This window comes from Corticium candelabrum, chromosome 3 (assembly GCF_963422355.1).
Source record: "Corticium candelabrum chromosome 3, ooCorCand1.1, whole genome shotgun sequence".
Lineage (NCBI taxonomy): Eukaryota > Metazoa > Porifera > Homoscleromorpha > Homosclerophorida > Plakinidae > Corticium > Corticium candelabrum.
The window spans coordinates 4,977,546-4,994,197 of NC_085087.1; the positions used below are offsets into that span (position 1 = coordinate 4,977,546).

Consider the following 16,652-nt stretch of genomic DNA (forward strand, 5'->3'; position numbering starts at 1 on the left):
TAAACCGAAAGTCGCCATGCATGAAAGACGGCAAGTGTACGAAACGATATCCAAGAGAGCTTCTCCGGGAGACTCAGACAGGGCACGACGGGTACCCACTTTACCGCAGAAGAAAGGCGGGAGATGGTGGCTTTACAGCAAAAGTGACAATCTTAGCTTGCAACGAAGTGGAAATTGACAACAAGTGGGTGGTCCCTTATTGCCCTATGTCCAAGATCTTCAATGCGCACATTAATGTTGAGTACTGCAATACAGTGAAATCGATTAAGTACATATGTAAATACGTCAACAAAGGTAGCGATCAGGCAGTATTCGGGCTGGAACGGCAAGAAATGAGGAGGGATGAGGTTTCAAGGTACAAGATTGGAAGATACATCTGCAGCAGTGAAGCAACATGGTGTATTCTCGACTTCCCGATTCATCACAGGTATCCACCAGTAGAGCATTTGTATCTGCACTTGGAGAATGGGCAATGTGTGTATTTTACCGAAGACAACGTAAGAGACAGAATAGCAGAGCCACCTAGAACTACTTTGACAGCATTCTTCGACCTTTGCCGAGAAGACGACTTTGCCAAAACTCTTTTGCATTGCAATGTGTCACATAACTACAGATGGGACAGATACAGTAAGAAATGGAAACGACGCATCCAGGGCATCCATGTGGAAGGAAATCCAGGAATCAAGTCATGCGACACTCTTGGTAGAGTGTACACTATCCACCCAAGCGCATTTGAATGCTATTGCTTGCACCTTCTCCTTCACATAGTCAGAGAGCCGACATCGTATGAAGATCTTAGAATGGTCAATCAATTCAATTGTGCAACTTTCAGAGAAGCTTGCTCGATGAGGGGTTTGTTGGAGAATGAAGGTCACTGGAGCGCAACTCTAGAAGAAGCTGCTCTCAGTCGCTCTCCCCGCATGCTGAGAAATCTGTTTGGCACTATGCTCGTCACGTGTGGGCTGGGAAACTCAAAAAGCCTGTGGGATAAACGTAAAGAGAGCTTAGCCGAAGACATACTACTTGAGGTAAGAATTTGTTACCTACAAACTTACAGGTTACAGCAACTGCAACTCTAACATTTTCTTCTCCATTTTTAGGTTCGCTATCAGAATCGTAGCCAAGAACCTTGCTTCAACCAAGCACTCATACTGTTGGAAGACATAGTTATTAGATTAAGAGGCCACGAGCTTAGAACGTATGGTCTGCCGACACCTCAGAGAGACCAGCATGTATGCAATTGCAGAGACTTGATCAGAGATACCAACTATGACCAAGATGAGCTTACAGCGTACGTATCAAGCAACAAACCATTACTGGCGCCAGACAAAGCTGCGGCTTATCACGTCATCCTAGACAACATGCATAGTGGATCTCGTGGTATTATCTTTCTAGATGCACCTGGTGGCACAGGCAAGACGTTCCTCCTCAATCTTTTACTTGAAAAGGTGAGGCAACAAAAGAAAATGTTGTTGCTGTTGCTTCATCAGGAATTGCGGAAACTTTGCAGGACTGCCCACTCAGCTTTCAAACTTCCGTTAAACTTGGCACATACGGAGACGCCAACCTGTAAAATCGCTAAGGGTACAGGAATGGCCACAATACTAAAGCAATGTCAGTTGATTGTGTGGGATGAGTGTACAATGGCAAACAAGCTGGCGCCGAAGGCTCTTGATCGCACGCTAAGAGATATCAGAGAAACACAACAAGCAGCCTTTGGCGGTGTAACCGTTTTACTTGCTGATGATTTTCGGCAAACTTTGCCAGTCATACAGAGGGGAACCCGGGCAGATAAACTTTCAGCTTGCCTTAAATCTTCTTTTCTATGGCAGCAAGTCCAAACTCTCACCCTGTCTACTAACATGAGAGTGTATCTTGAAGGGGACGCAACAGTGGGAGAGCTTACATCGATGCTGCTATCAATTGGAAACGGCGAACTGACTGCTGATGAGAGCGGACTGGTAACCATACCACCCGGATGTGGAGAATTAGTTAACGGTGTAGAGGCTCATAGCAGAAAAGTCTTCCCCAACTTGACTGTAAACTACAAGAACCACAAGTGGTTGTGCGAGCGTGCCATCCTTGCACAAAGAAATGACATGGCCAGCAAAATCAATGAAAAACTTCTTATGCAATTGCCTGGAAAAGAACAGCTGCTAAAGTCTATTGACAAAGTTGTGGACATGTCGGATTCTGTGCAGTATCCAACCGAGATTCTGAATTCCTCAGACCTTCCTGGCATGCCACCGCATAATCTTAGATTGAAAGTAGGGTGCCCAGTTATGCTTCTCCGAAATCTGGATGCACCCGATCTTTGCAATGGAACACGACTCATCGTTAAACAGACTTTGCCGCATGTTCTTGAAGCCACCGTACTGACAGGACAAGCTCAAGGAAAAGACATCTTTATACCAAGAATACAACTCATACCATCGGACCTTCCGTTGCAATTTAAACGACTGCAGTTTCCACTAAAAGTTTGCTTTGCAATGTCCATCAGTAAATCACAAGGTCGATCATTGAAAGTTGTTGGGTTAGACTTGCAAACACCTTGCTTTTCGCACAGGCATCTGTACGTTGGGTGCTCAAGAGTTGGCAGACCTAGCAGCCTCTGTATCAACGCACCGGAGCGAAAAATAAAAAATGTAGTATATCAGAGAGCGTTGCAGTGAATGTTGACATGAAGAACATATGACAGTCTTTTAGTCTATGCACTTGAAGAAAAAACGAAAACAACGCGTATGCAAAAGCACTACAGTGAAATGATAGTATCCCACCAAATATTTAAAAACCGCCTTTTTTAAAAGCCACTGAACACGCTCAGAGAGAGAGAGTCAGATAACTAGGCTAATGACGTGCATGTGTTGCCATTGTGCTACTATCTTCATACTGCTAGGACTTAGTACCAGTAAAATGCGCAGCAGATATAGGAAAGAAACACCCACACATCTACAGTTGTAACTTTCGCCTGCTAATGTAGCCGTGCAACGAACGGGTTCCGAATCCGGGACCCCGCAATAAAGATTGCACGTGAAGTGTCCACAGACCTATCTTTACACTACAGTATCTTGCCCGTACGAAGGACGGGCCATGTGTACTAGTATAAATATATAATCATATATTTATATGTTGTATAGACGCTAGCATTTTTAAACAGAATCTGAAGTCGTCTACGAAAATACAGACGGTCAAATTGCATTGAAATCAACTAGCAGGTAATACGTTAGGTTTATTTATTTTAAATTTAGTTCATATAGCTGTATCTGCTGGTTTCTGAACTGTTTGTACCTAAATAGAGTTTTTTGTATCTCTCAACGTTAAATCCAACCTGTATCCGTTCGTTCGGAAGTCGTTTACGAAACTATTGGAGACACACAGAGGTCAGTAGGTGAAGCTTGTGCAGACGAAGTATCAGCTGTTGCACAATCTGAGCAATACCAACTGCAAATCAATTTGGCTTACGGAACCCTTCAGTTACAGTAAGCGTTTCTAACAATTGTGGGAAGGTAAATGCTGGACGATGGGTATACATGCACATCTAAACGATATATCCATGCTAGCAAGTAGGTGGGCAAGCTAGTAGATGAGTGTAGCTGTTTGTTACAAATACGCAATGTATTGAAAGAGTTAATTGGTTTAGGAGATTGATGCGGTGTTGACTGCTTCTTGTCAGTTGACGTTTCGTGCAAAACACGATCCCAAATTATGGTTGTTTTCCAGAAAGAATGTAGAGTACATAGACCTTATCCAGACCATTAAATGTTTTAATTCCAGAAATTTCCAGTTTAGGTTTTAGTTTGATACGATTGGAAACATTTGGTCTGCACATGCGCGATAATCCTGGACATACTCTCACGTGGTCACCACATCTGCTATGCATACACGTACCTATTTTCGTTCGGTATCCGTTCATATGTTTTGTCACTCGGCTTAAACGTTTCTTGTAGACGTTGCAACAAAAACTGCGCATACTCAGAACGTTATTACTTTCTAATTTTATTTTGGTTAGTTCGTCCAGTTTTAGTGAAATATTTGAGCCTAGATGTATTAGTTCATCCTGTCTTAACTTCAATTGCCGAGCGTAGCGAGGTTTCTAATCCCGGTCGCACAATAGAAATGGGCGTGCTCCTATTTCGTCTCCATCGAGCTTATTGTGTGTGTGTGTGTGTGTGTGTGTGTGTGTGTGTGTGTGTGTGTGTGTGTGTGTGTGTGTGTGTGTGTGTGTGTGTGTGTGTGTGTGTGTGTGTGTGTACACACACAAATCTCAAATTTCTCCTCCCCACAACCACGTTTCATGATAGGACATAACTTAAGAGAGCGTTTCCGTTTCCGACTACAGATGAGTCTAAGAACGATTCGTGCAAGTGACCAAACGACGGCAAAAACGCTTCCTGAACTTTCGTCGACCCATCCTTTTGTATTGTAGCTAGGGACTGTGTGTACGTGACAGGAGTTGAGTGCCACCTACAGTCAACTATTCACACATCAATATGATCAATCCTTTACTACACTGTGCTGCATCTGTTGATAGTCAATGTTTGCTGATATCAATTTCTATGTCAGTAAATACCATACCACTGTCGTTATAACGGAACTGAGTGCATACCTAGACTGTACATTTCAATTGTCTTGATCACGATCGCAAAACGACGACAACCTATAACACGCCTATGTACGTATCTAAAATACTATGAAGTTTGCATGTTTCCTTCCATGACAGCTAGAATTTAAACAAATACGTATTGTATAACTAAGACTCGATGTTTCAATTGATGGTCTGGAAACTCCGTCGGACGTGTTACTCACGAACACGAGGCGCCTACGGATACCGTACAACAATTTAATATCAAACGTATAGTGTTAAAATTTAATGACGCGCGCCGTCCTAACTGAATCAGGTTTGCTGCTGCAGTGTTCGCCTGCATGCAGAGGAAATGCTTGACAGCGCTGATTAGAAAAGGGCGAGTACTTGTCGATTGCACTTCATTAGCAGCACTGATCGTCAAACAATGTTTAGTAAGCGTTAGATAGACGTTGTTTGCGTGACTCGATCACCAATTCAACAAATTAGATAACGATGCACGTCTAATGCTAATTGCAGACAGCGTAAAGTTGTTGCATGTGTTGCTCGCTTCTTACAATTTGTACACACACACACACACACACACACACACACACACACACACACACACACACACACACACACACACACAAACACACACACACACACACACACAGACACACACACACACACACACACACACACACACACACACACAAACACACACACACACACACACACACACACACACACACACACACACACACACACACACACAAACACACATGGACAAATGGACAAATGTTAAGCCCTCCAAGTCTTTCGACGTCGACCTTGAGGTCAGTTGCGAAGATAGCTCTTCCTGCCTCTAGAGACAGGGCCTTCATGCGCTACGTGGAGTCTTTGGGCCGGCGCTACAATCCACCTGGAGCTTGGCCAGAGTTAGCCGCGTCCCCAGACTCACGTGAGTCTGGCAGTGTCCGGTTCCCGTATAACACTTTCAGCCTCCCGTGAGTCTGGACTCACCGCGCCTACTTTCACACACTTACTTCACTAAGTGTCACCCCACGTCATAGTCTTGGCACCCCACGTGACTAAATAGTACGTACGTCACAAACTCAATTAGCTTAAATCTATCTAATGTGTGACCCAGCAGACTGTGTATCACGCCCAAGCTTCCAAACAGCGGATGGTGACTCTCCAAAGTGAGTGATTCACCACCTTCACGCTATCCAAATCTCAAGACGACTTCAGCATGTGGAAAGGTGAGTGTATTCCTAGCTAAGTTATTGTCCCACTCGCGTAGACTGGCGAGCCTGTCAAGTCTAGTTACAGCGATCCGGACTCCACGTGTAGTTCACTCGTTGTTTGTGCGGACAAAGATGTCTTTTCCCCATAGAATGGCCCTGGAGACTTCAAGTTTACTCTCCCGAAAGTCATCATAATTGAAAACACGGAGAGCGGACTGCAATTTCATGTCAATGTGTCTCTTGTTGCCATTGCGCGCCCTACTGGCCATTAGAGTCTGTGCACTAGCAAGGGCCATGCAGATAGCGGATGTGCGACGAAACAACGAGTGAACTACACGCGCAGTCCGGATCGCTGTAACTAGACTTGGCAGGCTCGCCAGTCTACGCGAGTAGGACAATAACTTAGCTAGGAATACCCTCACCTTTCCACATTCTGAAGTCGTCTTGAGATTTGGATAGCGTGAACGTTGTGAATCACTCACTGTGGAGAGTCACCATCCGCTGTTTGGAAGCTTGGGCGTGATATACAGTCTGCTGGGTCACACATTAGATAGATTTAAGCTAATTGAGTTTGTGACGTACGTACCATGTAGTCACGTGGGGTGCCAAGACTATGACGTGGGGTGACACTTAGTGAAGTAAGTGTGTGAAAGTAGGCGGGGTGAGTCCAGACTCACGGGAGGCTGAAAGTTTCATACGGGAACCGGACACTGCCAGGCTCACGTGAGTCTGGAGACGAGGCTAGCCAGAGTCATCCAGGGGCACTGACAATGGCGCAGCTCTATGACTGGACACCAAGGCACACACGTACCCGTCTGCTGCATGATGTTGCTGCCAAGCCAGCGGTCTTGTCCACCCCAGTCAATGACTAGGTACTCATTTATACTCCTGAGTCAAGAGAAGCAAGTGTGGGTGAGTTTCTTGCTCAAGGAAACTGCGACAGTGTCGCCTCCACCAGGATCGAACCTTCAACCCTCATCACGGAATCTAAAATCCCGGATGTATTCACAAACACTCTACAATGCGCTCCACCACACACACACACACACACACACACACACACACACACACACACACACACACACACACACACAAACACACACACACACACACGCGCGCGCGCGCGCGCACACACACACACACACACACACACACACACACACAAACCAATTTGTTGTAGTTTTGTCAGTACCATCTGACCTCAGCTAGACAATGGAAACTAAGCTGTGACATCTATTTTTCACGATTCTCTTTGATTGTATGTGATTATTACTATAAACAAAAAGTAATTTGGTTACAGTTTTGTACCTATATTTTGTGTACCATCTTGGATGGGACAGAACCCAATCTTGTTGTAAAAGACAGACTCCATGGCAGCCATTAATATGCATTGATAATGCAAAGGCCAAGAAAGTGACAGTCCAACTGCTGGTAAAGTATTGTCAATCTGCACGCATATTAATTGATTTCAACATAGCTAAAGCACTCAATTTATATACAGAAAAATGTGAGCGCTGCTAACTACTAGTATACGTTTCAATGCAGAAGCCAGTTGCGTTGCACGTGTCATACGTTTGTGGTGTGAGTGTTGTGTAACGCAACACCTTGTAACTATCCCGTACGTATTCATTAATTTTTTAATATTAATATCGTCATTATTGATAATTGTAATTGCTTGCTTCTATTTTTTATATTTTATGTATACATTCTGATTATGACTATACTGTTTCTTAACATTTGAATTCGTATTTTGTTCTGAGAAAGCAATTAATTAATTAATAAATAATTAATGCATCATTAATTCAGAAGTGTTGAGGACGATGTGATAATTACTTGCATGGCTAATTGGCGTTCCGTGTTCGATTGTTCTAGTCGAGCTTCGGCTACATTCTTTCTGCTTCTTGCTGTTAGTGTCGTCTTAGATCGGTCATCATGTGAGCGACAATCAGTTTGTGGTAAAAATGAGTCTCGTTGACATACAGAATGGATTCGTAGTTTTGCTTTGTGGTTTTTCAATTAAGCTTTGATGTGTATTGTTTATGATTTAGTTTTAAACGAGGTGATTTTCTAATTTTTCTTTCTTTTCTTACTAGGAGAAGGTCCTCACGTCCTTGGGTCTACTGCTTTACATATTTATCTTTTGCCTAACACTTACGTCACTTTACAATCAGTACCACGGGAAAGGAGCAATGTTTTCATAGAATGGAGGACTATACCTACAAGAAAACAACATTTACTTGGCAAGAACTTGAATGGAGAAGAGACTACAATCGGTCCTATGAACGAACAATTGAATCATCTTGTTGTATATTACATTTACAAGTATAGTAAAGACAGCATATATGCAATTGACAGGAGCAGTGCAGCTATCCTGCATTTGTTTGGTTAGTATATAATTTGGATTCTTGATAATTACGTGTACAGGTCAAGTGCGACGTTATGGACTAAACAATTCATTTTGCAAAATAGATTTCATATTCTATTTAGACGTCATTAACCGAAATGCAAGTCGCCAGCAAGTGCACGTCCATTCAGGACAACAGCCAGTATTTTGTATCAGACCGAATGACAGCGATATCATCACTCCATCTCCTCAAGTTCATATTTTCTTGTTGAAAGAGGTAACTGACGGCAATACTACAACTTTCTACAAATACATTGCACGTGATCGGTATTACTATCATCATGGCTGTCTGTGGATGAAATCACTACAAGAAACAGATAACGGAAACTATATCATGCAAATGAAAACATGTTTCCAAAATGTAAATTTTACGTTCTCTATGGCAGTTATTATCAAGTCAACAAGTGAGTTTTGCTTGACATTGCAGATTAATATTGCAATATAAAAATTTGTATTTTCTATTTTGATTTGACATATGACACACCGGTATCTGTTCCACCATCTTCAACAAGTAAACAGCTAATAGTAACTTTTTATTATTGTGATTGCAAATATTTTAATTGCAATTTTCTGTACACCTATAGGCAAAGCTACAGCAGTGGTCCAATCAACATTGAGGGTTACGACAACGATATTATCTATATCTCAATATACACATGCTTTATCTTTCTTGGTTCAACGAAAGCAATCATCTGGCTATATCACAACCGTTGACAGTACTGTTTCAGTACCTAATATTAACTCAACTACATTAGTAAAGGGAGGAACAAAAACTCAAAGTAAGCGAATGAACTCTGCTTATGATGTTTCTATTGAAATGCATTTAATTATAATGTTGCCTGACAATTATTAATTCACAGATTTATATAACTATTTGTATGGATAACTGTACGTCAACTACAGTAGTGATCAAGACTACAAATGCTGTAACTGCATATACAACAGGTTTGTAGGGGACGGTTTTGAAAAAGGCAAAACAAATAGTAAAAATTATGTTTATTATATCTAATGCAAATGTTAAATTAGTTAAACAAATTGAAAGTTATCATTTAAATTGAAAGTTATCTTTAATTCTATTACAAACAACGTACTACCAGAAGGGAAACTGGGCAGTAGTATCCATGTACTTGTACTCAGAAAGTGATCGAGGCCGTTTTGACATATGTTTTAGAATGACTGGTCTCTAAAGACACAAACACCACCCACTAGCTAAAGCAAACGGAAGTAAACACTACACTTAAGCAACGATCATAAAAGTGGTCCATCTACAACAATTCTGCATCTTATCTATACTTACCTGTGATGTAGCTACATAGCTACGTTTTACTACTGTACTTGAACTATTAGGGTAATTGGTAATACACTTTAGATACTAATTATTCTCAGTAAGATTTGTTCTACAATTTTTGCGAGAACCATAATATGTATATACAATTGGATATATTAATTTTAAAAATTAATTTGAAGTAGTTTATGTGTTTATTCCGATTTTGAATTAGGGAAATTGTATTTACTTTAAAGCTTTTTGTTTTGTCTCAGTACCATTGGGTTTGCTTAGAAAATTAATATAAATAATTTAAATTTTTTTAGGTTAAAGACATTATGGTAATTAAGTTAAGATTTAGACCGTTTTAATTGCTCTACGTTAAGTGTACATGTATGCCGTATTCAATAAAATCTGGTTGTTTAGACAGTGGACAATCAATTGCGATAGCTATTTGCTGCTGCATCGTGCTTGTGATTGCCATAGCAACTGTCGGTTTTTCTTACAAGTACCGTCACTGTCTATGAACACAGTGCAGCAAACATTGCTGTGGCACAAAACAAGGTCTATAAATATATAATTATATATTTATATGTTTTGTAGACGTTAACATTTTAAAACAGAATCTGATGTCGTCTACGAAAATACAGACCGTCAAATTGCATTGAAATCAACTAACAGGTAGTACGTTAGGTTTTTATATTTTATATAGTTTATACAGCTATACCTGCTGGTCTCTGAACTATTTGTATCTAAATAGAGCTTTTTGTATCTCTGAACGTGAAATCCAACCTCTAGCCGTTCATCCGGAAGTCGTTTACGAAACTGTTGAAAACACACAGAGGCCAGTAGGTGAAATTCGTGAAGACGAAGTACGAGTTATTGCACAATCTGAGCAATACCAAATGCAACTGCAAATCTATTTGGCTTACGGGACCCCCCAGTTACAGTAAGCCTTTCTAACAATTGTGGGAAGGTAAGTGCAGGACGATGGGTGCACATGCACATGTAATCCATATATGCTAGCAAGTAGGTGGACAAGTTAGTAGATGAGTGTAACTGTTTGTTACAAATATTCAATGTATTAAAAGTGTTAATTCGTTTACGAGATAGATGAAGTGTTGACAGCCTCTGGCAGTTGTTGTTTCGTGCAGAGCACGATCCCAAAATTATTGTTGGTCTTTCGGAAAAGATGTACAGTACATAGACTTTAAGCCACACCGTTAAATGTTCGATTATAGAACTTCCCAGTTCAGGTTTGAGTTTAACCAATTGTAAATTTTTTTTATTTGCGCATGCGCAATGATACTAGACCTACTCTCGAGTGATCCCCACATCTACTATGCATACACGTACCTCTTTTCGTTCGGTATTCTTTTATATATTTCTTGACTAAAACGTTTCTTGTAGACGGTACAACAAAAACTGCGCACACTCAAAACGTTATTGTTTTCTATATTTATTTTGGTTCGTTCGTCCAATTTTATGTGAAATATTTGAGCCTAGATGTATTACTTCATCCGTTCTTAACTTTAATTAATAACAAATGCATGCTGCTAAAATTTAATGACGCGTGCTGTCCTAACTGAATCAGACTGCCTGCTGCAGTGTTCGCCTGTATGATAAGGAAATGCTTGACAGCGCTGGTTAGAAAACAGCGAGAACGTGACGATTGCACTTCATTAGCAGCACAGATTGTCACACAATGTGTAGTAAGCGTTAGATAGACGTTGTCTACGTGACTCGATCACCAATTCAACAAAATAGATAACGATGCATGTCTAATCCTAATTGCAGACAACGTAAAGTTGTTGCGTGCGTTGCTCGCTTCTTGCAATTAGTATAAATACACACACACACACACACACACACACACACATACACACACACACTCTCTCTCTCTCTCTCTCACACACACACACACACACACACACACACACACACACACATGCACACACACACACACACACACACACACACACACACACACAGCCTGGTGGTGGTAACGATTGATACGCAATAAGCAATAGAGACGCAAATACAAAATGTACATAATTGTAGTTGTTTATATCATTGATTATGTAATACAAATTTGAGCAAAATATTGACACTTTGGCAGGTTATTCTGACAAATCTAAGATAGAGTCAAACAATCGTTTTCTGTTACTATATAATATAATTATTATCATTTTCAGTCTCTGCTTGTATTTTGGAGCAAGACACGTCACGTCTCTACTCTACACATAACAATCAATCAAATACCAATCGTCTTAGATATAATACAAAAAACAAACATTTTATGCTCAAGATCCTTCCCTTCGCTAATTTTTCCTTTCTGTAACTAACGTAATCGCAGGTTCCGAGTAGCCTCTTTCGACCGATTCTAAAACAGACCAAATCAAAGTACGTGGCAGCTAAAACGATTACGCAATTAAACAAATTTACCTGTTGTCATAGCAACAACTGAACTTCTTGTCGTTATCATATACGGCAAAGGATCTTCGCAATTATTATAATTATTCGTCAATGTTTTGTTTCCGAATATTTGCCTGTATAATTGGTTTATATTCTTTGAAAAACCCTATTTCAGCTGTAGATATACATACCAATCAAATGGAAGTTCTTGGCTGTTTCTCTCTTCTTTACTATTAATTAAAAGAAGACCTGTAATTGCTTATTAATTATAAAGTGTATTACAGTATAACCTCGGTTATCCGAACCCTCGCGTATCCGAACACTTGGCTGAAAAGGAATGACGTCACAAACCTTCTCTGCGCAAGCGCAGAAACCTTATGGGAGTCGAGCGCCGTACACCTTGTGGGAGTTATGACAGAAAAGGATGAGTGCGATCCTTCAAAGAAGCGGCGTAGGCGTACAGTTAACACCATAAACGAGAAGGTGGATATTCTCCAACTGTTCCAGGCATCGTCCCTAATAGCGATTGCCCGGAAGTATAACGTAGGTAGGTCAACGATATCTGACATCAGACGCAATAAAGAAAAAATTCTTTCCTATAAGAAAGACATGGTAGAAATGGGAATGACCCGACCAGCAAAAGTCATGCGAGTAGCGGATGACTCAATTATCGTCAGAATTAGTACAAGTGAAGTTTCCGAATGGCTTCAAGCTGACTTGGGTGATCCTGGTGTCCAATTTTTTTCTGACGATAAAATTTTGTGAAACGGCAAGGAATGATACTGCAGATGAAATATAAGGAGAGTATGAAGAAGCTGGAGAAGACACAGGTAGCAGCTGCCCCATTAGTCATTCGGAAGCAGCTATAATGCTGGAACGGTGTCTAACTTGGATGGAATATCAATCTGAGGCTTCTGTATACAAAACATCCATGCTTCGTGAACTAAGATCAATTGCCATTCGTTAAAGGGTAGACACTCAAAAGCAATCAATACTCATGGACTACTTTTTCAGTCAGACTAGCCAATAGAGAATGTGTGTGCATTGAGGTAAAGCTCTTTTGTAGGGTTATGTAACTGTTAATTAATATACAGCTGATTCTCCATTTAACGTATTAAGCTTTCAAGCAATAGAAATTGCGACCCGTTGTATGTAAGCAATATCTATTACAGTGTAAAGTAGTACAACAAGTTGCGTTGATAAACATGTGTATCGTGCAGAAAGTATAGTTTGAGACTCCCAAGGGCTGTGTGGGACTCCGAAGCTTCACTTATTCGACGTTTTTACGTATCCAAACTGCTTGTTGGTTGGATCTGTCCAGAAGCGTTCGGATAACCGAGGTTATACTGTAATTGTTTAAAATACTTACTTCACGTTGTACTGTTTCTTTGCCCACCGTGGTACTAGGATCACCATGGCAATGGCTATGATTAATAACAATAGTAAAGAGACGGATATAGCAACAGCAATTGTTGTTGTCGGCAATTGTGCACCTAAAACGTTAATATTATTGTTTAATAAAATAATTAATTGACAAAAATTACTCTTTACTGTGATCAGCAGAATGTGTTATGAACTGAGGAGAGGTGTATGCTGCAGAGACGCTTGGCGTGCCAGTGGAATGTTCTAACAGATAAATGACTAAATGTTTATTACCACCAATTATAATAATTTTGGCCATATACAATTTAAACTAGCAAAACTAAAAACAAAAAATTTTTCAATTTTTAATAGCTTTGTGCACAATCTTTGGCATAACAAAAACAACAGAACTATTGAAACAAGTTAATATCAATGAAAGAACGTCATACCTGTGTTGGTAGATAGTGGAGTGGGTGTCGGCACACCTACAATAGTTGTGACGTCAGACAGATATATCCAAAACAGGAAAGTGTTTTGCTAAGCAATACCGATATCTGGCTGCGTCTGGATATCGGATTTCAAGCGTTTGTTTCCGAAGCAATTTTTTGCAACGACACTTAGGCGTTTGTCACAAGACAAGTCGAAGCATGTGACACCATTTTGCTGTTTATCGAATGATCTGACTCTCACACCATTGCAAGAGACGGACAGAGTAGGAAACGGAATTGCTCTCACACTCAAGCAAATCACTCGCTTTCCAACTGATACATCAGATGTTGACAAATTGCTTGTCACAGAGCTGTCGTTGTAAACATCGATTACAGGAGGTTCTAATACAAATATAACAAAGGTAAAATTGAAATGTCCAGGCAAACCAATTTATTTTGTTTTACCGCCAACTAGCAGTCTGGCTGTTGCGCTGCTATAACTTTTGTTAATAGAATACGACACGACAACATCATTCAGTCTGGCATTGAAATCAATGATGAGATTGCTCTGATTGTCTATCCTTAGGTGCTGTCGTATAGACTGTGCTCTGGAGCGATGTTTAGGATCTAATATCCACGTTATGTTCTTGCTAGAAGGTGAATTAGTCGACAAGACAAGACTCTTGTTTTCTTGCTGATAAATGGTCACGTTCTCATTGCTCAGGTGATACTTGTCGCCTGAAACAGACCGATGTACGCAGATTTTCAGCTCACAGCTGCTGTGTGCAAACAAACAAGCAAACAAACACTCATACCACAGAAGACGTCTGTACCCTGTTTCGACCGGACTAAACCGACAACCCATAGGAGCGTCAACAGAATTGTAATCATGTCTAGTCTTTCGTCCCACACCTTCAGAGTGAGCAAACGCCGTTTCAACTGTAGCTGCCACTTCGACGAGTCTGTCGTCGTTGACCCGTATTAAAACAAGTACTGAAATGCGATGCTGATGTCATGACGGAATCCTCGCACCTCGTTTGCACTGTTTGTGGCAAGTAACTGACGTGTTAGAAGCAAGCCAATTCAATGGCCATGCACGTGCGTTTTCGCCTTCGCTGTCTTCAAGCTTATGATGGCCAATGGTGACCACACTTTCATAACTAAGGCAGTTGGCTCTAACTACATTTTGTTGTATGCTAGCAAGATCGAGAACGAAGAAAACCAAGTTGGCGTTTATAAAATCAAACCTTTTGTGTCGAAACTCCTACCCCAGCACAGGATCTAGCGATCAATAAAAATAGTTACATGTATGTGTCTAACTCTCGTCTGCCGTTTGCGTCATAGGAACCTTTACGTTCTATGGAATTCTGTATGGTAAATGCGAAGTGGCTATAGTCAGACAATCAGCAGAATGTCTCATGACAGGAAGTGGAACTGCAATTGGCAGTGATATTTACGTTCTAGTGGTTGAGTTTTAAGTTCTGCTTACGCCGACGTCGCCAATGCTTTGGAACGCATGTGCTGTAGTGGTAGTAGGGCAAATCGAGAGAGCAATAGTCGCTGTAGATATATAGTTGCGTCACATGCAGTCATAGAGGAGTGGCCATGGTCTATAGATAGGTGGGAAGCGTGAAAACACTCTATATAGAGAGATTTTGCTTTGCGTATGTATTTTAGGGTTTGTATGTAACGCTATTCGTTCAAATCAAGGCTCAAAATGATGGGCTGTTACTGCACAAGAGTGACCTTCGTTCCTACACACCCCAAAGAGTGAGGAACGTGCAGTGATTAATATTAAACAGTTAGTGTGTGAAGACGAGTTTTGAAGCAATATCTTCAGCTTTGTGTCATCTTCCTCATTCCTTGCATAAGCAACTTTCTAATTTCTTTCCGATATTAAATGCAAACAGTTAACTTAATATAAAATTTTCCTTTCTAAACTAAGCGTGTTAAAGTAGTCAATTAAGTTTAATTTATTAATTAATTACCAACAAGCATTATTATTTAAATACCTACTGCAGTGAAAAAATCAAAAAGTATTTTTTGAGCTAATTAAAGAATCTACATGTGTGTACTTTAGAAAAAATAAAATAGAATGTTAGCACGCGTTTGGAGAGAAAGAGAGCAGTCGAAATCTACTTTCCAAAAACTATTTCCGGAATGGGGCTGTGTTAGCACACTGACGTCAGTGGAGACAGAGTAGCTATTATGGTGAGTGGTTCAGAAACGGCACGTTGGAGCAATCTTGCTACGTTCGGGATTTCGAAAGCGATTTAGAGGATTCGTCGTCGTCGGATTCTTCGTTGAGCGAAGTGCTGGAGCTCGCGGGAGAGCAACCTCTCAGTCCGTCGACATCGTCATCAGAAGACACAATAGAAGACTTTGGATCTGTGGAACAGTATACGTTTGAGCCACTCGCTGACAGTTCATCTACTAATGAATTGCCCTCATCTGCCTTTGTTGACGACCACAGTGAACGGCTGTCTGACACGTCGTGCACGTGGTAAAGCCTGTGCTCACCCTGCGACCTCACATGCTGTTCGCCTGCATGCACGACAGAGTAGGTGCATTAGCCGGAACAATCACAAGCAGTTCCGGCTCAAGCATCTTCTCTCTAGTGCAAGCAGGCGAACAGCGCATGAAGTCGCACAGTGAGCACGGAGGAAGGTTGTAGGTGTGATTATGGTTACTGCAAAATTGTGAGTACAGCGCAAGAGTGTGTGTGATGAAATTGTATCACAAAACAGTGTTCTTCAAAGTGACAGCTGCAAACTAAATTGTGCTCTGTTGGACCTCCCCAGCCGTCTCCTTTTCGTCGAACTGGTTTTTCCCAACTTTTACGTAACTGCGAAATTTTTGAAACCGAAATACACTAAATCCAGACTAATAGAATTGTAGCAGCCTGCTGCTACACAACGCCGCACCATACTCAAGTATCACAACAATGGATAGGGTGCTCCAAAGACGT

General features: G+C 40.9%; 2 protein-coding genes across 2 annotated transcripts; one reads left to right on the forward strand and one right to left on the reverse strand.

Moving 5' to 3' along the window:
* The first annotated feature begins 206 nt into the window (after positions 1 to 206).
* On the forward strand, positions 207 to 8,929 carry LOC134177654 (uncharacterized). Its single transcript, XM_062644430.1, has 5 exons — positions 207 to 1,028; positions 1,101 to 2,533; positions 7,860 to 7,870; positions 8,236 to 8,482; positions 8,800 to 8,929. The coding sequence occupies exons 1-5, from the start codon at positions 207 to 209 to the stop codon at positions 8,927 to 8,929; spliced, it is 2,643 nt and encodes an 880-aa protein (XP_062500414.1).
* Positions 8,930 to 12,940: 4,011 nt separating this feature from the next.
* Positions 12,941 to 14,951, reverse strand: LOC134177215 (uncharacterized). The gene is made up of 7 exons (XM_062643980.1): positions 14,500 to 14,951; positions 14,150 to 14,422; positions 13,805 to 14,086; positions 13,706 to 13,741; positions 13,446 to 13,520; positions 13,264 to 13,387; positions 12,941 to 13,207 (listed from the first exon to the last, which is right to left on the reverse strand). The coding sequence occupies exons 1-7, from the start codon at positions 14,573 to 14,575 to the stop codon at positions 13,165 to 13,167; spliced, it is 909 nt and encodes a 302-aa protein (XP_062499964.1). The 5' UTR covers positions 14,576 to 14,951; the 3' UTR covers positions 12,941 to 13,164.
* Between the last annotated feature and the right edge of the window lie 1,701 nt (positions 14,952 to 16,652).